We start from the raw sequence: 21010 nt of genomic DNA, 5'->3' as shown, positions 1-21010 counted from the left end.
GGCTGTAAGTTTCAGTTCCTGAGTGCCAACCCTTTTGAGGAAGCTGCTGTCCAGCCAAGGTGAACAGAAAGAGGCAATTTGTGGTTCGAGGACCCGACCCCCGCAAAGTAAAATGAAGACACAGGGACACGTGATATAAGGTTAATGGGCTAGAAAAGGCCACAACTTTATTAATTACAGCAATGAAAAGGTATTGGCTTAGGCATTGGATCGCAAAACAAGCGGGTTTATTCACCAGGGGTTCATCACCTGTTGATGCTAATCCAACTATAGGCTCACCCCTGATGTCACCGGGGGTCGTGCCAAGGCCTCCCACCAAGCAGGCTTCGGACGGAATACACGACCGCCAGATTCCTTTACCGGAATACCCCAATAAATTGAAGGCATAGGCGATGGCCACACCTAGCACTTCGACACACCACAACACATTATTCCAGGACGACAAAGAGAAAAGAGGCCGGGGAGAGGCTGGCACTGCAGCATAAAGGCTGCTGGACACGCCCCCATGGCACCTGGTTGGGCGGCCACCGGGGGGGGGCGTGAGTGCCAGCCAGGTGAGCTGGAGGCAGGGGGCAACGCCCCCTGCTAGGAGTGGTGTTCGGGCTCCCGCCCACAACCACTCCCCTCTCTTTCAGGGAGGAGAGTCTTTCCCCTCCAACCAGCATAACAACCAAGCATCAGAAAGGCACAACCAGGAAGGTAGAATTTGTGGAAGGCGGTGCTCTGTTTTATTACATTTTGACACATATGTAAATAATATCATTTATATAAAATCTTATTTGTGTACTGCTGTTTGATGTTTAAAAGTTTTGTCTTTCCCCCTCTGTTTAAGTCCTTTGCAGTGAGTTCCTTCAGAGACCCTTAATTAAAAACGTTAAGCATCATGCTTTTTTAGAATAAAAAGAAAGGAAGTTACAGGGCTCCTAGGAATGTTGTTGTTGTTTTTCAGATGCCTTAGTATTACATGAAATTAAAAATCTATTTTCAATTGAACAACTCTAATCTGGTTACTTCAAATCTTTCTTTACACCGATAACACAGAAAAAATAATTGGTGCTTTAAAGTTAATGGACAGCACATTAGTTACCACAATGAGGTAGGTGGATCACAGTTGTAACCAGTGGCGTAGCGTGGGGGGTGCAGGGGGGGCCGGCCGCACCGGGCGCAACATCTGGGGTTAGGGTTAGGGGGCGCAAATCCAGGGGTTAGGGGGTGCAAATCCACGGGTTAGGGGGCGCAAATTACTTGCCTTGCCCCGGGTGCTGACAACCCACGCTACGCCACTGGTTGTAACAACAGAAGGATAAACTTTGGATCTCCTTTGAAATCTGTCAACTTTGCTGGAATGCATAAGCAAATGCTCTCTCGTTTGAGCAAATGATTATTAAACAAGGATAGTGTATTTTGTGGGGTGGAAATATTTGTAACAGTCATCCCTGCCTTGCAAGGAGGTCTCTGAGAAATACACTACATTGTGATGCAGCACTTTTCCGGTATGGCATTGAGTCCCAAATTAGAGTAGAATGCCTTCAGAGGTTGCTGAAGGAAGCCTATCCACTTGAAGTGGTGGCAAACTCTTTTTTCATGGGGGGGACGGACCAATCATTCCATGGTGAAACCATCACATGGTTCCACCAGAAGCTAAATTAAGTCCAGTGCTGCTCAGCCCACAAGCGATCACACCAATTTAGTTGTGTGAGCAGAAATTCACATTGAGGAAGGGCTATAGCTTGGTAGCAGAGCTCATGTTTTGGAAGAAGGTCTCCGTTTCAGTCCTTACCATCTCCAGGAAGGACTGGAAAAGACTGATCTAGCTCTGTGTAAGTTGGCAAAGGAAACTGCATGCAGAAGCAGCTCAGATGTGCAAAGTACCCTTTGAAAAATGAGATGTTGCTGTTTTGTATTGGAACTGACAGTTCTGCATCCTTCCTGCTATCATTCATGATTGAGCCTTTCCATTCCCACCCAACTGCAACAATTAACATATATGCCTCCACCTGTTACCCAGCTCCTTGAACCGACCAAGAAATCCAGAATGTCTTTGTGTCTCTTATGAATCCTTCTCACTGTCCTTTCTTTACCATGATCACCTGAATGGACAGACTAAAACACCCTCACCTGCCCCAGAGCCTACCAGAATGTTATACTGAATGTATAAACTAAAGAGAGAGATCTGGGCGGGGGGCGTGTTTAATTTGTCAGTATCCAGTACTGAATAGAACACACACATCTGAAGCATTTAAAACATCTTCGTCTTTCCTCTGCTTTATGAAATTCATAGGAATCCTACACACTTCCTCCAGTAGCGTGAGTAAAAGCTATCATGAGGACTCCCTCCAACACTCGAATGTCCTTGCTTTGGGTTCTTCAGTCAGACCAATTATGTTACATCAAAGCCATTGGAAGGGACTGTGCCTGTAAATTGCTACAAGTGCCTGTTACAATGAAATCTTATTCTCCATGCATATGGATTTGGAAGGCATCTTCACTCAGTAAATTAGTGTGCAGAAGGGCTAATAACCTGAGGTAAGATACCCTCTGTTCTGAATAAACTATCTGGCGGGAGAAAAATGTATACTGTATAGTGGACTAGAATTTTATGTCAAAACGGAAATGTGTTTAAAAAGACATTTCCCTTATAGAATGTTGCTGACAACTGAATCTGAAGGATACACAGTAGTAGAGTATTTTTATACCACAGTCAGAGCAATTGATGAAAAAAACTGAAGAATACACAATTGAAAGGAAGGCAAAATTCAATGAGTCTGCAATACACATTTTAGAGGCACTGCCTGTCCGCAATGCACACCACTTTATTTTATACATCTATGATGTTTAGCAGAGTTGCACACGTGCAATGTCAAATGTAGACCCTATTCAATAGTTCTTCTTTCTCCCTGCCCTCAATTATAATTGTACAAGGGGAGAATAGCGATGAGTCCATTGGACCTGCCTCCTCCTGCATGCCCGTATCTCTCACTCACACACATATTGGGGGCTTAACTTCTCCAGCAGGGAGCCTTTTATACTTAGGTAGGTTCCCTGCATGATAAAGAAACCTCAAAGAGCAAGCTGCTAGGACCTGGCAGTGCAAATGGTATCACAAGCCAGGGCTTAAATGATTCTAGATAGTCCTAATGTACTCATGAGGTTCTGACAGACAACACACTTCAGCCAGATTACGGAGTTTCAATTTAATAATTGATTCAATGAGCAGTTTGTAATACTATGGCTCCATTTGGAAGCAACCTTGGTCTATATGTTGCTTTATCATACTTGGATATCTTCTGAAATATATAAGGACATTGTTATTTAAAAACTAGTAATGATTAACTCAGTCCAGTTTTGTTTCTTGCTATTTCCAAATGTAACTGCATATATGTAAGGGTATGAAGGTCTATTGGAATGCACTTTTATTTCTCCCTCTATATTGTTGAAATGGAACTGTTGCACTGAAATATTTTGCTTCATTTTTTTGTTTCATTTTTAAAAGAAAAGATCAATTTATACCCAGTACTTAAAACATAAATGTATTAATTCATTAATTCCTGATTATTAAGAACATATCCATCTTTGTAATAAATTGCATGCCCAAAATAAGATTGCCGTGTTATTAAATTCATACCACAATGAATGAATATTACGGTATTTAATTAATGGTTGAATTCTTCCGTTCTCTAAAGCAAACAATACTTGAAAGTAAAATCAGTAAACAAATAATTTTTAATGAAATCACATGTGTACATTTGCTTCCTTTGCTCCTATCAAAAATTACAGTAGGATGAATGGTTTGCTGCAAACATCACATTAACTGCATCAGAAACAAATAAGCTTGCCTCCACAGACTCCTTCTGGTAAAGAACTTTTTTTCAGATTGTTAGGCATGGGGGGGGGGGAGTTCTGAGCAGCTGTACTTTAGCAATGGGATAATTTAGACATTAATGAAATAATATAATGAGTTCATTGTTTTGTGGCAAAGGCTGGATCCTATGATCTGACCATTTTTTATTATCTGTTGATTGAACAGTGCCTTCATTTCTATTCCCTTAGAAAATAATAATAATAACAATAATAAAACCACAACAGCCAAACTGGCCTATTTGCATGCCCAAGCACTTTTGTGCATTGACTGGCCCTTTCCCAAGTTTATGTTCCATTTGCGGTTGCTTGTGGTGCATAAGAAGCCACTTCTCCAAATACCAAAAGTACCAGATTTAATGGGCTGTACCACAGGGAGGTGCTATTGGAAAGGAAGGTTTGCACCCTCAATCCATGTTTCCTCCTACATCTGGACTTTGGTTAAGCCCTAAACCTGTTCCTTGGCCTCTTGACAAACTCTTTTGAACCTGCCTTTCTGACCCATGCATTCATGGTGGTGGACAACAACTTCATTTTGAAGCCTGAAAAGGGTCTTCAACGTGACTGAGGAAGTTGATCAATTTGGCGTCAGTTGCTGGGGTGGGGCTAGTTGCCTTTTGGGGATGATGATGCTCCTCTGGAGGATCTAGATTAAGACTTAGTGTACTTGGAACATTGCTACTTAGACCTGAAACTGGTAGATTCCCTTGAACTGTTGTTCTGAAAGGAATGATGTGCTGTGGCTTTCTTTTATTTTCACCAAGGAATGAAATCAGACTCTTTGAAAAGCTTACTTCTTGAAAAGATGAGCCTGCCAGTCTCAGTTGAGACCCTGGGTCCACCTTCCATTGGCATCGCTAGTGTGCATCCCACCACAGCATTAGCGGCCAGTCCTAGCAGTCATCCTAGCAGCCCTGTTCAGGGAAGTTTTTAATATGTAACGCTGTACTGTTTTTAACACTGATTGGGAGCCGCCCAGAGTGGCTGGGGAAATTATTATTATTATTATTATTATTATTATTATTATTATTATTATCTGGAAGATACTAAATGAAGGGTTGGTCCTAAGAGCCACCAGCAGTTCCAAAAACTCCTTTGCAAAGACTGAGTTACTAAAAAATGCCTGTATGGGCCACAGATTCAGGTTCCTGGGGGCTAGCTCAATCTTTCCTTAAGCTCCTGCCCTTTTTGTGTCTCTGTGGCTGATGATGATAAGACAACCACTGGAGTATCCACTAGAGGTACTTTAAATCAGGGTGAGGAATTGGATTTGGCCAACAGGCCAAATCCCTCATTCCCCCAACTCAACTGTGACAGGTGGCTAGAAATACTACAGATCTCTGCAAAGGGGGGTGGTGGTAAACTGGTTTGGAGGAACCAGTTCGGATTCAAATCACTTTCTTTGAATGGAACATTTCCCCACTTGGATTTAAACTGCTTCCTCTAAACAAAGCATTTTTCTCCATCATCTCCTGAAGACGTCTCCAATCTGCAAACAACTCCATCAGGACCAAAATAGCTGCCAATCAGGGAACAAACACGCAGAAATAAAAGAAGACTTTTGAGGATCATTTTGCCCCTCCAGCCATACTCTGGCACTCAAAACACCAAAATAGATAAACTACACAGCCCACTTTTGGACTGCAAAAGGAGCACAATTAAGCAACTGGAATGCCATAATGCAGGACTTCTGTGGCCTGTGTATCAGCTTGATGATCACAAATTGTGATTGCTGTGCAATCTAAATAATCCAAGGATTTTAGGATCCAGGCAGCAATCTTGAATTCTGAGTACTGGAACTGCAAATTCATAATTAATATGGCAAGTGTTATTTAAGAATATAATGTGAATCTTATGAACAAACGTGTGACAGTATAACTTCAGGTTCCAGTCCATTTTCACTTAATACACATTTTGTTTGAAAATGGAAACATACTATGTTATCACTGCAGCATAAAAGCCTATCATATTACCAGCAAGAGATATACAACACATTTTCTCCTTCATTCCCATAATGAACCGTTGAAGGAGAAGGACAAGCTTCCCTATAGCTCACAGTTCCAATGGTCAAACTAATAAAAAGCAAGGAAACAAGCAGGGGGCTCCATATCACCTAACATATCTAAATTTATTTATTGTTTCTGACTCCTGTCATATAGTGCACCTTTTTGGTCACCCATCAAACCAATACGGTATGGCAGGTTTGATCAAGCCTTGGGAAGCCATCACAATAGGGCTCTGTCAAACCTTTCCTTGTTCAGTCTATAGTGTCACTAATTTATGGATTTCTCTGTTTTTCCGGAGTCCAGAATAGAGGAGGCTCAATCTCAGCAGCAGCTAGCACTGAAGGGAAACATGCCGTGATTATTTGTACAACATATCTGTCACATATCTGAAGGCTACAATCGAAGGTCTCCCCTCGAGGAACTTTTCCTCCCCAAAAGTATACTGAATTCTACTTTGAGGTGCATTAACTATATTAGATAGAGTCATAAGGAATATTCAGGAAATGTTAGCCAGATGTAGAATATGTCACATTTATATGAAGATAAAAATCACTTTGCTAACTTACAGTGTTTTGCTCTTTGGTAACACCCGATATTAAGGTGCCATTTATAACTACTTTATTATTATTTATGATATGCAAGTCACTTTACAGCAAGCTCAATAGCAACTTAAATTCATGTATTAAAGATGCATACACAGGGTTTAATACAATTTACGTCTTATAATATCCTTTGTAACAGATTCTCATCGCCTCATCTGTTAAGCATTTATTACTAATGCATTTTATAACATACTTTATAATACATTATTTGAGGAAGTAGTTGCATTTAGAGATCATTTCATAAATAAGAATAAAGCATTTATAACTGGCACCTTAATTTAAAGTGTTACCTCCACATTACTGGAGAGCCACTCACCATCCGTCTCACTTTGCAATTATTTTCAAAAAGCACCTCTTAATAAAAGATATGCTGAGTTCTATTTCCCCTCCTCTCTCATCTGATTAAAAGTTTATTGAGTCATTTTCTTACATCAGATCTTAGAAGTCTAAGGCTTAATAGTTCTGTGCTCTTTTATGATGCCAAACTTTATGTTCAACAACATTTCTGAAAAAGAAAAAGGCGTAAGAAAGTGAGCTGCTTACCAGATTGGCCACGGCTGCCTGCTTGGATTCCTTGTAAAATTCTATTTTCTGACCGGTGAGAACAAGCCAAGAAGTCGTCCAGTTTTTCCTTTAAAGAAATAACAACAGTTTTATTGAAAAAGGATCAATTAAGCAAACACAGATTACTTCGTACATAAAGACAGATTCACTTTTGCAGGCCAAGCACATGTGATGCATCAGGGTTGGACTCCAGAAACCATTACTACTGCTTACCTAGAGAGGGTTGGAGCAAGGCAGGCCAGTGGTGTGGGTTGGGGATAATGATTGCAACAGTAGGACCACTAGATTGGTGAACCCCTGCAGCTCAGCCCCACCACAAGCAGCACTACTGAGCCCAGGGTTCCAAACTATTTACATATAACGGTCATCTGCTAGAATAAAGTTTATTTGATTTTCCAAGCTGGGCAGTCAGGCGTGCACTTAAGAACACGATCCAAATTCAAAACAGTATTCAGTACATCTCTTCTAATATTGACAGAATTGCAACTGCATGGGTTTAGCCCAATAGTTTGGTAGCTCAGATGCTGTGTCAAAACAGCTGCAGCTTTATCCTTGGTTATATTTACAAGTCTGGTTCAGTAGTCTGATTATGACAACTATGCTTTCTAGGTTGCTCTACTGCAAGACCAATTCACAGCACAGCAAGTGGTAGGAAATCAGGACCAAACAAAGTAGAAGAATAAAGGAAAGAGGATAATGAGCTATCAAAAGAGCTGAAGAAACTAGTTCTATAGGACTACTTAATGCTTTGCATTATTTAAAGATATACAGCATTTAAGAATATATATAAACATCCAATATGTATTTAAAAAAAAACCATGCATATAATAGATGCATACACTTAGAGAGTCTTCCTTGCTGAGTCTTCTTTTGTTGGCAAACCAAGTTTGCCTCTGTGTAATGAGTGAAATTCTGCTAAAGCTGTCACCTCAGTCTTAAACTCTTTATAGCAAGATCTGATTTAAATGTTTAGCTTATTTGGGACAGTAGTAGTCTCATGCAGCCGTATCACCTCATATTTCATGGGGAAAGATGCCCTGTTTGAAATTACCATCAAATTCAATCTGCAGACTTGTGTGAACCATGTTAGAGCTCAAGTGCTTTAATTCACCATTTGAAGGCAATTATAATGGATTTCAAAGGTGATAATGTTGCATCGTTTGCAACTTGTTGACTACAAAGATTTGCTACAATGCAGCACAAAATTAAGTGGACATAAACCACTGAAATCAATTGGCTCAAATGTATTTAAGTCTGCCTTGGCTTCAGTAGTGGTGCATATGGTGGGCTTGCTGGGCTGGGAGGTGGCAAAGTCAGGACCACAGGTGTACTGACAGGAGCACCAGACTGGCCCCTTCAGGGTTACCACTCCAACCCAACCCCATCCAGGTAAGCAGCAGCAGCCCTGGTGTTAGGAGGATGGCTCAGCAGTTCTGCTGCAGTAGATGTACTGCTATTGCTTGAATATTGCCATTTACTACAAGTGGAAATAATTAAAATGAATTTACTTCCAAGAAAGGGGATTTACAGTTGTACTCTCTCTCGTGTCTCAAGTTGGCATAATAAGTAGAACACTTTCACTGAAGTCCATGCAAAGGTTCATGTTTTGCTAGAGCAAAGCCCATCACGGTTTGTCGTCATTTTGTAAGCAGAGACAATTTTTTCATTTGTTTCTTTAGACTGAAAAGCAGAATAGAAATATTCAGCCACAGTCTGAGAAAGTTGGGACAATCAGTACTGCCACTCCAGATATTTTACTTCTGGTCCATCATTTGAATAGGATTAATGCATGCTAAATATGTAGATCCTATCCTGTACAGTGGTACCTCGGGTTAAGTACTTAATTCGTTCTGGGGGTCCGTTCTTAACCTGAAACTGTTCTTAACCTGAAGCACCACTTTAGCTGATGGGGTCTCCCGCTGTCGCCGCGCCACCAGGGCACGATTTCTGTTCTCATCCTGAAGCAAAGTTCTTAACCCGAGGTACTATTTCTGGGTTAGCGGAGTCTGTAACCTGAAGCATATGTAACCGGAAGCATATGTAACCCAAGGTACCACTGTAGAAGCCACTTTGCAAAGTGGGAAGGCAGAGACAAACACCAGAACTTAGATGTTTTTAAGATCCAGTTCATGTATTACTGCAGTGGGTTTCTGTAGTCCAGTTCAGTAATATATTAAAGTAATGAATGTCAGGATTACATTAGCCTGAACTTCTATTCCTAACTAAAGAATGGACTGTGGCACAGTGTTTACCACATATGGACATGGCATACTTCCTACATTTAGATTTCTGTCTGTCATATATGAGTTTCATTAGCATTACTTCCTCTTGTTTTCTGAAATACTGACACATAAAAAAAACATTTCCTTAGTTGTTGTTTTTTAAGTACATATTCACGGAGGTGGGGGGGGGGTCCAAAATAGTATTCTATGCAAAAGGTTCCAGAGCACTGGTATTCATTGGATGGATTGGCATCCCAGAAGAGCATTGTACCCTAGCTAAGGTGAAGTGAATCAGTAGCACCAGCTTTGAGGTTTGTTAAGAAAAAGAGGGATACTAAGGCAGAGGGTAGCTTGGAACCGTCCAAATGTTATTAGACTCCAACTTCCATCAGCCCCAGTCAGCATGCTGGTGGTATCAAATGATGAGAGTTGTAGTAAAATAACATCCAGAGGAGTAAATTTTCCCTTGCCCTGGGTTAAAAAGAAAAATGGAACTATCACATGCAAAGGACAGCATACTCTAGTATTGCTAACATTTATGTAGAAATACATGTCTTTAGCATTATGAAATATACATACAATTCCATATAGAGTCAGGGGTGGGGGTTTTGCTGTCTTAGAAAAAATCAGTTCAGCAAAAGGTAAAATATACAGCTGGACAGATGGTGTGACTGCAGCTTTTGATCTTTGGATTGCCAGTAAAGTTTTGGGGTTTTTTGAAATAAAAGTTAACCTAACAAAATTGATTAAATACATTTTAAAGAATGACACCATGTTGAGGTTTGTCTGGTGGCCCCAACGTGACAGTTTAGCAACAGATTAAAAGGAGACAAAATCAGTTAGAATGCTGCATGAAAACGATGCAAGAGAGAGAGAGAAAAAAACCCCTGCAACTCTCAGATATAAAACACCTGTAAACTGTTTTCATGCAAAAAGATAAATATGAACTACACAGCTGCATAAAACATAATGTCAAACTTCAAGCAGCTTTTTGTAAACTAAAAGCAATGAACTTCTACAGCTTTCTCCTTGTGACCACTGTATTTGCATTCTGGCAAATGGACACCTGATGGCAGCACACTATAAGACCAACACAGTTTGCATTGATTGCTATATGTTCTTAGAGAAGCAGGGACTTAAGTTTAAGTGGGTAATTCTAGGTTTATAACAAAAATTATGACACCTCCATTTCTGCCCCCCCCCCCATGTTTAACCACAGGAGCAGGAAGATCAGGCATTGTTTTCCTGTACTGGGTATGAACAGTTATTAATAGATTCCACACACCTTTTATTTTGTATAAATGGCAAAAGAATGCTCAAAAATAGCATAAGCAGATTTGTTGTTTAGTCGTTTAGTCGTGTCCGACTCTTCGTGACCCCATGGACCAGAGCACGCCAGGCACTTCTGTCCTCCACTGCCTCCCGCAGTTTGATCAAACTCATGCTAGTAGCTTCAAGAACACCATCCAACCATCTCATTCTCTGTCGTCCCCTTCTCCTTGTGCCCTCCATCTTTCCCATCATCAGGGTCTTTTCCAGGGAGTCCTCTCTTCTCATGAGGTGGCCAAAGTATTGGAGCCTCAGCTTCACGATCTGTCCTTCCAGTGAGCACTCAGGGCTGATTTCCTTCAGAATGGAGAGGTTTGATCTTCTTGCAGTCCATGGGACTCTCAAGAGTCTCCTCCAGCACCATAATTCAAAAGCATCAATTCTTCGGCGATCAGCCTTCTTTATGGTCCAGCTCTCACTTCCATACATCACTACTGGGAAAACCATGGCTTTTACTAAAGGTAAAGGTAAAGGTACCCCTGCCCGAACGGGCCAGTCTTGACAGACTCTGGGGTTTGTGCGCCCATCTCACATCTATTGGCCGGGGGCCAGCGCTGTCCGAAGACACTTCCGGGTCACGTGGCCAGCGTGACAACGCTGCTCTGGCGAGCCAGAGCCGCACACGGAACGCCGTTTACCTTCCCGCTGATAAGCAGTACCTATTTATCTACTTGCCCCCGGGGGTGCTTTCGAACTGCTAGGTGGGCAGGCGCTGGGACCGAGCAGCGGGAGCGCACCCCGCCGCGGGGATTCGAACCGCCGACCTTTCGATCGGCAAGCCCTAGGCGCTGAGGCTTTAGCCCACAGCGCCACCCGCGTCCCCTTTTACTATACGGACCTTAATAAGCAGATTTAGGCAACATTTAATTTTGCAGACATGCTTCACTTCTTCACAGAGGGGCCAGATCCAAATAAGGAAAAGGGCTCATACACATTTAATAGTTGTGTAGAAAAGAGAATTTCAGCAGGCGTGCTCCCTCTCTTTCATCTGGCTGCCCTAAAGATTCTTGGAATAGGATGAAGTCTTGAGTTAAGATTCAGGTGGGCTGAGTTGCTTGACTAGGTTCAAGCTCCTCTCAGCCACATGAATTGCACTGAGTGACTCCCATTCCTTATCCCTTGATAAGGGACTTATCCCTTGAGGGTCTTGTGGGGGGGGGAGGGAGGAGAAGGACAAATTCCCACCCTAAGCTTTACTTGTACAAAGGGCAAGGTAAAATACATGCAATTAATAAATAAAATGGTGGAGCAGTCATTTGATTAGAACAGGGGCACTCAATACAGTGCCAATTTTGGACCCACCAGCCCCAGCCTGTATAGTCAATGGTTGAAGATGGGAGTTGGAGAGGACAATGGTGGCTACTCCTTCATTAGTAAAAGGTTATTCAACCATAGTGAGAACCCAGGAGTTTAGTGACTATATAAACCAATTTAAATGTTCACTTATTCTGGTACTACAGTTTTCTCACAGAACAATACTACTTCAGTTTTTTCCTGCAGAGTTGGTTGTTCGAAAGGATCTCCTGACATGAAAATGGTGCTCTACGTAAAAACTTAACACTTCAGAGAGACAGCTACCTGCCTCATGCACTCCATTCTCCAAGTGAAAACTAAGATACTATATGTCCATAAGACTGTACGGCCTCAGAAAGTAAATACAGTGAAATCAGCAGTAAATTACCACAGTCACTATGAAGAAATACAGCCGTGAGAATCCAGATTCCAGACACAAAATTTTTGAGTTGAAGTTGCCTCAAAAATCTGCTAATCCAGCCTCTGAATCCCAATATATTTTCTACACTCAATAATCACTAATTACTAATGACATTTCCACCTCCAGTTTGAAAAGCAACGATTTCCCTTCCCCTCAAATTACGGTCTGGGCAGAGTGATCCATGTGCTTGCCACTGCCAGTTTCAAGTCCTCTGCCTGAGGCTGAGGGCAGAAGTGGCACAAGAATTGCAGCTTGCTAATACAGCGCCTATTATGAAAACACAGCAGGATGCACTTATTTCTAAAAGATTCCCCAGTTTAATTCTTTTCTTTTCAAAGGACTCTGTTTTGGGGATTTTTTTTAAAAAAAACAACAACATTGGGAGGGTTAAAATTTAAGAAAATGAAAATCTAGCAAGTTCCCAGGGCAAAAAAAGAATTGCTACAATTAAACATAATGAATTAGTATCTTGTTTCTGTTTCCACTGAAGCCACTTTAAAAACAAAAAAGGCACCCAATGGATAAAATACATTATTTTGTGAAACTTTTACCACAATCAAACCCCAATGTTCTTAAACTATGTATTTGCTGCAGATTAATAACATAGAAATACCCTTCCTAATTTATAATACAGAAGAAAGACCCATGAATTCTGTGTACCGTATGATGTCACCTTATGAAATTACTATGATACTTTGAGCTTAGTCTGCAGGTCAGGCTCTTATAGCTACCCCTTCAAGACATAATGAGCTTTCTAACAGTTGCTTATACTGTAAGTTTTGGTTATTGCCTCATACCTTTGCTTCTTGCCTCCATCTGCAATTTTAGCTTTTAGAAGACACCCTTCTTTGATTACCTGCAATAAAGAGCAAACATATGCTAAATTCTTATTTGTGCTTTCAGGTTTCCCTACACTGGCATACTGCCAAAGAAACTAGTTCCCACCCAATTGTTTTAATATATGTTCACAAATGCAGCTTAGACCTAGATGAGCTGTGCTTCCCAGCTAAGGCAGGTATTATGTGTTGAAGAGCTTGCTACAAAGTCTTAAAAAATGAACAGAAATGAAAACAGAAATGTTGCAAGAAAACGTATCAGTGAAGGGCCGGGAATAGCAAAAGGCATCCTTTAGCAACAGCTAGCAGCCATGTACAGTGGTGCCCCGCAAGACGAATGCCTCACAAGATGGAAAACCCGCTAGACGAAAGGGTTTTCCGTTTTTGAGCTGCTTCGCAAGACGATTTTCCCTATGGGCTTGCTTTGCAAGACGAAAACGTCTTGCAAGTGTTCCGATTTTTTTTCGCTCCCCCCCTTTTTCTAAGCCGCTAAGCTGCTAATAGCCTTTTAGCCGCTAATCCGCTAAGCCCTTAATAGCCGCTAATAGCCTTTTAGCCACTAATCCGCTAAGCCTTTAATAGCCGCTAAGCCTTTAATAGCCGCTAATCCGCTAAGCCGCTAATAGGGTTGCTTCGCAAGACGAAAAAAGCCCCAGACGAAGAGGCTTGCGGAATGGATTAATTTCGTCTTGCGAGGCACCACTGTATCTTAGCAGGACCCACCGATAGAAATACTTGCCCTAGGACCCAACAGTGGGTAGCTACAAGCCACCATATGAAATTTCTCATAGTGGTCTAGAAGATTCTGAACTTTGGTCTGAGCAGGTACAGAATATAGGGCTTGAGACTGCCCAGAGACCATGAAACAAGACAAGATACAAAAATTAACACCACATTGGTTGGACTACTACCTCATCTCTGCTTATATTTGAATCCAGGTCTGCACAATTTACGACCTTAGACAGAGCCACCAGCCCTGTGTGGTGGTTCTCCAAAGCCTCAATAAACCTCTTGATAAATTCCTTGGCTTTTTCTCCCCAGGACTACCAAAACAAGGAGTCTGTCAGCCTACCAGCAGGCTACAACACTGGACCTGTGTGCTGCATTCGACTTCAGTGGGTCACTTCAGTTATTCAGGCCTGGCTTAGAGATTCAGGCATTTTATTACACTGCTGCACAATTTTATATAAGGTTATCTATTGCCATAAAATAAGTTATTAAGTTTAAAATACACTTTTTAATTAAAATATGCAAACAGTCCATAAAAGATTCATATATAATATTGTTTGTTTTCATTATATGTAAGCCAAATTTTGGAATATAAATACAAAAACGTATGCTACAGTATCAGGAGCATACTCTGCATTTTTATGAACAGCTGAGATTTTGGAACATGTTGGGCAACGCATATGCTACATAACACACGTTCTTCATGAGCTCCTGAAATTTTTGGAAGCACAGGCTATAGGTACTAATGCATAGATTTGTGTATGTTGGACCATATTTTCAGTACTGAATGCAAAAGGAAAAAAATGGATCACCCAAGGAACTGTTCCTCAATAAACAGATTGTTGCTCCACTCAGAATCAGGTTGTTGCTCCATAAAGCAATGCAAGGATTTTTTGATCATGTTCACATAAATCATCCAGCCTTCTCCCACCCCATGGCACCAAGATTATAGCAAACATCTGGCCTGTTCCCCTTCTCATTCTGTACCTTACATATGCACACTGTTCTTGCCAGGATACGTACAAGGAAGGAAGTTATTTTCCCCTGGCTAAAATGTGAATTGGAGATGGCTCCTGTTTACCATCCAAGCTTCAGATTAGTTTCTCTGAAATAGATCCCAATTTTGGTCATTTCCCCCTCTTGCCTAAGTAGTTTATTCCAATGGAAACAGGCAACAACCAGAAATTGCAACTCTGGGCTGACACAGATGTAACAGCGAGGAGGCAGTGAGCCACAGAATTACATGCTCTCTTCCCACAGTCCTTTTCTTTGAACCTTTGACACATGACCAGGCCTCAGAGGTTGGAAACATTACGTCAAAACTGCACCACAGAAAGACACGTGTGTTTTGCATTGGTGAGCATCTGTTCAAATGTCTCCATCACAATCCTTCCAGGAGGATTCAGGTTATCGTTTCATTCCTTCCACAGATGGATGGCATGAGATTATTGAACATGAAATGTCCTTACAGCACTTGCTATCTTTTCTGCCTCAATAAATATCCATCATTTGTTTGGGGGTGTTGTTTTTTAGCTGTACTGTTCCTGCACCTTTCTAGCTGAAGAAAGGTTGAGGGAGCAATAGCCCTGAACATAAACGAGCACAGAAATAAGGCAGAAGAATTCAAGGACTCTGTATAGGGGTGAGGGAAAGGATAAAATGACATACTTTTATTGCTTTATACTTGTTCATATTTCATGCAGTTAATGCATCTATGTGACTATGGTGTGCAGTATCTCTATAGATGTTATCTGTGTGCTTGAATATTTTACATAATGGCAAAGAAAAAAATTATGAAGTCGGTATGAAAAATTATTCAGAAGTCTTAGTGAGAGCAGTGGGGCATTGCTTTAAAGAAGGTCTGTGTTCTGGAGCATGACTGGATAGAAGGAAGAATTGCCTGGAGGATGGAATGTTATGGTAAGAGGGAAGGGGAATCTATTGGAGGGCAGGATGCTGGGGAAGGAAGGAGCAGTTGGGATATGTCAGCTAAATGGGTGGAGGCCAGTATAGAGGGCGGATGAATTTCCTAGATTAGGAAAATGTTCAGGAGATGAGATCTCCTATTTGAAAGGTTCTCCATAAAAACAAATTCACACCATAAACCATACAGCACTGATCCAAAAACTTAGTTTAATATTTATTTGTTATTTATACGAATAAACATCTGTTAAATAGTTAATTCTGAGGTCTCTCTCATACAGTTCAGATTCTGAGGCCTTGACTATCTACCTGAAAGTAAAGAATTCATAGGAGGATGGTGACAACTGCAAACTAGATCTGAGGTTTGGCAGTTAGACCTGTAGAAGAATTTTATCTTGCTGGCATGAAGTTTCTGTGCATATACAGAGGACTACTGTCAACAAAGTCTTCCATGGCCCAATTCATACATAAGTGCAACATTATGGTAGAAATTGACCCGTGGTCTTGTTTTATATACTCTTCTTGGGTAATATTTGTATTGAGGAACCATGTGAGTATGGACAATGACCTAGTGACTTTCCAAGGCGACATTGTCCTCCAAGGGATCAGGTAACATTTATATGAGAAGGATTTGCGCTCATCCCATGGTTCCTCAATATAGATGTTACTGGAGAGTCACTGAGGTGTACCATGGAGAATCAGTTCCCACATCATTGTGGCAACATTTGGTTGTATGCTTCTTACGTCCTTGAGAGGAGGAAGGGGAGGTTCTAGCTACATAAAAAGGATGCAGGAGTGGAAATGGGTTTCTTCTTCTGAAATGGAGAGGCCCACTTGTATAAAAACTCCAAGGAAAATAGTTATTAATTAAAACTTGCAAGAACACAAGAGTCAGAATTAACAAGTAGAATTGTAAAACAAATGCAAAAAGAATTTGGTGGACTGAATGAAGGAAAATAAACTGAGTTTGAATCCTGGCAAGTCAGAGGCTCCGGGTGTGACTGGTTCCTGTGCCCAAGAAATTATCTGCCCTGGATGGGATTGTACTCTCTCTGACAGAGCAGGTTGTAGTTCTTAGATTTAGCAGAATATCAACAGAATCCGTTTGCCCTCCCTACCTCCAAAAATCATTCTCTCAGTTAAAGTCACTTTCATCATCTAGCTATTCAAATTTTAGGTGTTTCAAATTTCACTATATTTGCTGAGCTGTGCTGTACTGGAGGGAGGATGGAGAAGGTGGTGATGGCAAAGACTGCCTAGGCATGAACCAGAGGGAAGAAGCTTTCTCTCTATTCAGCCACACCACTAGGGAGCCAACCAAGCATGCGGGTTCATTCTCGGGACTTGGCATGGTGGTGCCAGCTAATTGGGACCAGCATGCTACTGCAGACATGCTGTGCCAGCAGAACAACAGAGTTGGACGCACATTGTTAGCAAATCCAGACTTATCTCTATCTGAGAGTTTCTCATCTACTTTAGGAACCATAGTGCAAGTGGAAACGGGGAACACCCCAGCACTAATTTTTCTACAGGTTTTCTACAGGTTTATCCCTGCTCCTCACTGAGTAGCAAACTCTTCAGAAAGCAACTTCATGCCTAGCATTTTCTCTTGATTTTATTCATTTTGCTAAACACATCCATTTTTGGATAAGCAATGTCATCATGTAATAAATATCTATTAGTATTGCTGAAATGTCAGCTTTAATTTTCTTGAGTTAATGGGTAATTGAAATTGTATATCATTCACCACAATGGTTTGTAGATTCCAAAATTATTCTTTTCACTGTTTAACCAACCTTCCCCCAAATCTTTAGTTCTCTTCACCCTATTAATATATTGAGGCATCTGCAGCCCTAAGTACTTACCCTCCAAAAAACATGCATTACATTTTGATTAATGAAATCTGAAGTAAAGAACTACATCAATAAATTGTAAATTCTGTAATACAATTGCTTACCGTTTGCTCCAGTGGGCTGATGAACTCAGAAAGTGTTAAATTGTGTTGGGAATGATTCCTTCTATGACGGGATATCTGAAAATGCATTCATTTACAAGTTAGAACCTGCTAGCATCAAATCAAACAATGCTGAACAAGGAAGGGTCGATTGAAAGTAACGTAACAGAACATACGCAGTTTGCTCTGCGCTAAGTGCTAAGAATCTGCATGCTAATAACACTGACACGCAGCCTTCTTTATTTATAACATTTTATCCCTCACTACCTCTAGTAATAATAATTCCGTGTTTAATGTGCCTGCTCAGTAACCCTTTCAATAACTCTTTAAAGTCGGTCGGTATTGTTTTGAGATAGTCAAATACCTCTCAGTTCAAGTCATAGATGGACTCTGAAAACATTTTTGAAAAGGTTGGACAATCCGTTATTTCCAAGCCAAGTTACAAGCTTTGTTAAATGCAATTGCTCTCCCAATTGCCACTGAGAGAAAAGCATCATTCCCAGCCCCCTGTTATCTCCTAGCTTTCCCCCAACTTCATCACCTCCACTACATTTTACCTACCTGCAATGTTGGCAGCTGTGGCAGCAGCAGGTAGGTTCTTCTTTCTTCCCTAGTGCTACACATATGAATTCCTGCTATGGGAGCTCTCATGTAATTTAGCACCTTCTTTTCTATTTGTGGATTATGCTCTCGCCCCCCCCCCCAAAAAGAGCTTACCATATGTATTTAAAATATGTCAATGAAATTTAAGGAAAGAGGGAAAGAATCGGAGGTGCTTTGCTCTAAGTTATTTATTAATACATTTACATCTTTCACTTCTCTTCCATGGCACAGGTCCTGGCCTCCCATCCAGGCACTGATCTGCCTGAAGGGTGGAGGTGATGCTACCTCCTTATCATTTTATGTAAGTGAACCAAAATAAGAAACTATTTCTTGGTAGATTTTAATTGTGCTTTGTTTTAAAAGGAACCACAGTTTGCCATGCGGGACTGAAACACATAAAGAAATGTGTTATTTTTATCCAAAACAGAAATAATCAGTAAATTTTGACTTGGTTTTTTAACTAGGCTCCCTGTCTTCTTTCATAGTAAAACACAGTTAACAAGAAGCCATAATATATGCTGTTTATATGTAAATGTCGGACTCTACAAAATGTTCATAATTAATCCAGAGGGCCTCCCTCAAAATATACTTTAAAATATTATGATCCCATATTTTACGGCACACACTGCTTTCATGTTTATTTGTAAGCACTAACGTTTTAAGCCCTGAAACCTACATCTTAGAAAGTGCTCTACTCTCCCAGTGATAGCTAATGAGCTTAATGAATTACCCATTCTAAATTTAATACCAACGTTTCACAGAGAAAACAGATAAAACAGTCTCTGTGATTCAAAAGTTTCGCTGACCTATTTATGAGGAATATCACTTAACAATTTCATTAGAAATGAGTAACAGCTGGTGACATGGCTGTGTCCTAAAGTGTTTTTCTCTCTTAATATTCTGCATCTTAAGCAATCGAGCCTTCATAAGAAATACTTTCGTTAGTGGCAGTCCCTCCTTTGGGGAGAAAAAAATGTCAGACCACATTTTCTGTATTTTGCAATCTTGTTTTCAGGAGTGTCATGCTCCCGTTTTATTAGCATGTAGGGTAAACAAGAATGATTTGCTGATGCTGTTGAGAGAACTTCTAAGATGTCAGACTTTCCATTTAGATTTTGGATAGAACTTTAATATTAATACAAACTGAGGCATGTGTGTAAATTCAAAATAAATTAGTTCCATTTATCTCCCCTCTCCATATTTTTTAATGTTATACAGATCTGATGCTAATATTCATGCTACAACATCCCTATCTAAACTATTCAGGTCTATATCATTTTTATTCTCTCAAAGATCCCCACTCTTAATTATACTTTTACATATAACATAGCAGATAAAGTTGTGAGATCATTTCTCTACCCAGAATGAAAGAAAATGACCTCCCAGCATTCCTTGGGGGTCAATAAATGATACTCCATCAGTGATTCAAAGAGAATACGTTGGGAGTGATCAAGCTAAAGTGAAGCACTTTAACGCTGCAATTTTAAGCCGAGGGAAAATTGGACGTTCTTCACACACACACAGGCGTATGTTGTGTATTCTTGATTTCAACAGATAAGTGAAAAGTGAGAAGTGTTATAACATTGTGGGCAGTCCTTAAAAAGGAATATTAGTGACCTCCCTCAAAGAGCTATCATGAGAATCAATAAAAATTATGCACATATCAATGAAGGAAAAGTACTATGCTTATATATCAGTGTGTCACCTTTCTAATATAGTATATCCATTTTAGACAATGTATTGGCACTGCTATGTATAGATGTTGATACTAGACAAAAGAAAGATAGAAAAATGACAATTTCCCACAGACTAATAATCTAATCTGAAGAATTGTTGGTCTAGCATGTGAGTACTTAGGATGAGGCCTGCCAATGTCACTGTGCTAGTGTAATGACCCCAAAATGATATCACACTCATGTTAACAATAATGTTGTGCTGTTAAAACTCCAAGCAGGTATGATATTTTAAGATTCTGGCATAAGGGATAGTGCATGGTCAAACCCTTGGGATCTCTCCCATTTTCCACCACATATTCTAATAATCTCAATCATTTCCACTAAGCTTCAAGTATTAAGAAAGTCTGAGAAACCTTCAGAAGGTTCCTATTCGGGAAAGCTGGCTTATCAGCAGTTTTATGATTTGATGAACGTTCTTCAGTCAGCAGCAATGTCACCTGAAGCATTAAAAAGTCCACACACTAAGCGCTTGCAAGTCTATGGGCAAATCTGGTTTTGTTAAATTCAACCTCAGCAACTTTCCCCTCTTCCCTCCCCCCTCCCCCCAAGTTAGCTAAAGGGTATAACAATACTGCTAGATTTCTCCTAGCATCCAGGAATGAAGTCATTGTCAGTTTCTGCAAAGGCAGAATTTCTGCAAAAATATGCCAGTTATCCTGAAGTAAACCAAGGGCTGACAATGTAACTTTATGGCGAACAGCTTTGTGATAAGCAAAATGGAACAAATGCATGTAACTTAGGGTTACCAAGAATCAGAACACAACTGCAACATGTTCCAAGAATGAGGGCTACCAGGGTTATTGGAACAAGGAAGTAGCTCCTAGTGAAAAAGAGTGATATTGCAGTGGAATAATACTGGGTCCTTAAGTAGAACAAGTAAAAGGAAGTTGCTTTCACTCCTGCTTGGAACTAGAACTTTTAGCCACACATTGTT

General features: G+C 40.6%; 1 protein-coding gene across 15 annotated transcripts in view; it reads right to left on the bottom strand.

Moving 5' to 3' along the window:
• The window catches only part of ARHGAP15 (Rho GTPase activating protein 15), a 376884-nt gene that overhangs the window by 317528 nt on the left and 38346 nt on the right, over positions 1-21010 (bottom strand). For all 15 annotated transcript variants that reach the window (XM_082198904.1, XM_082198913.1, XM_082198906.1 and 12 more), the window contains 3 exons: positions 17741-17815; positions 13093-13151; positions 7010-7097 (listed from right to left, as the gene is read on the bottom strand). In XM_082198904.1, the coding sequence (XP_082055030.1) occupies positions 7010-7097; positions 13093-13151; positions 17741-17815 (222 nt within the window). The remainder of the gene's footprint in view (positions 1-7009; positions 7098-13092; positions 13152-17740; positions 17816-21010) is intronic.

Source organism: Podarcis vaucheri, assembly GCF_965113315.1.
Source record: "Podarcis vaucheri genome assembly, chromosome: 1".
NCBI classification, from domain to species: Eukaryota; Metazoa; Chordata; class Lepidosauria; order Squamata; family Lacertidae; genus Podarcis; species Podarcis vaucheri.
Note: the sequence above shows the minus strand (reverse complement) of the source record. Positions and strands in the feature narration are given on the sequence as shown.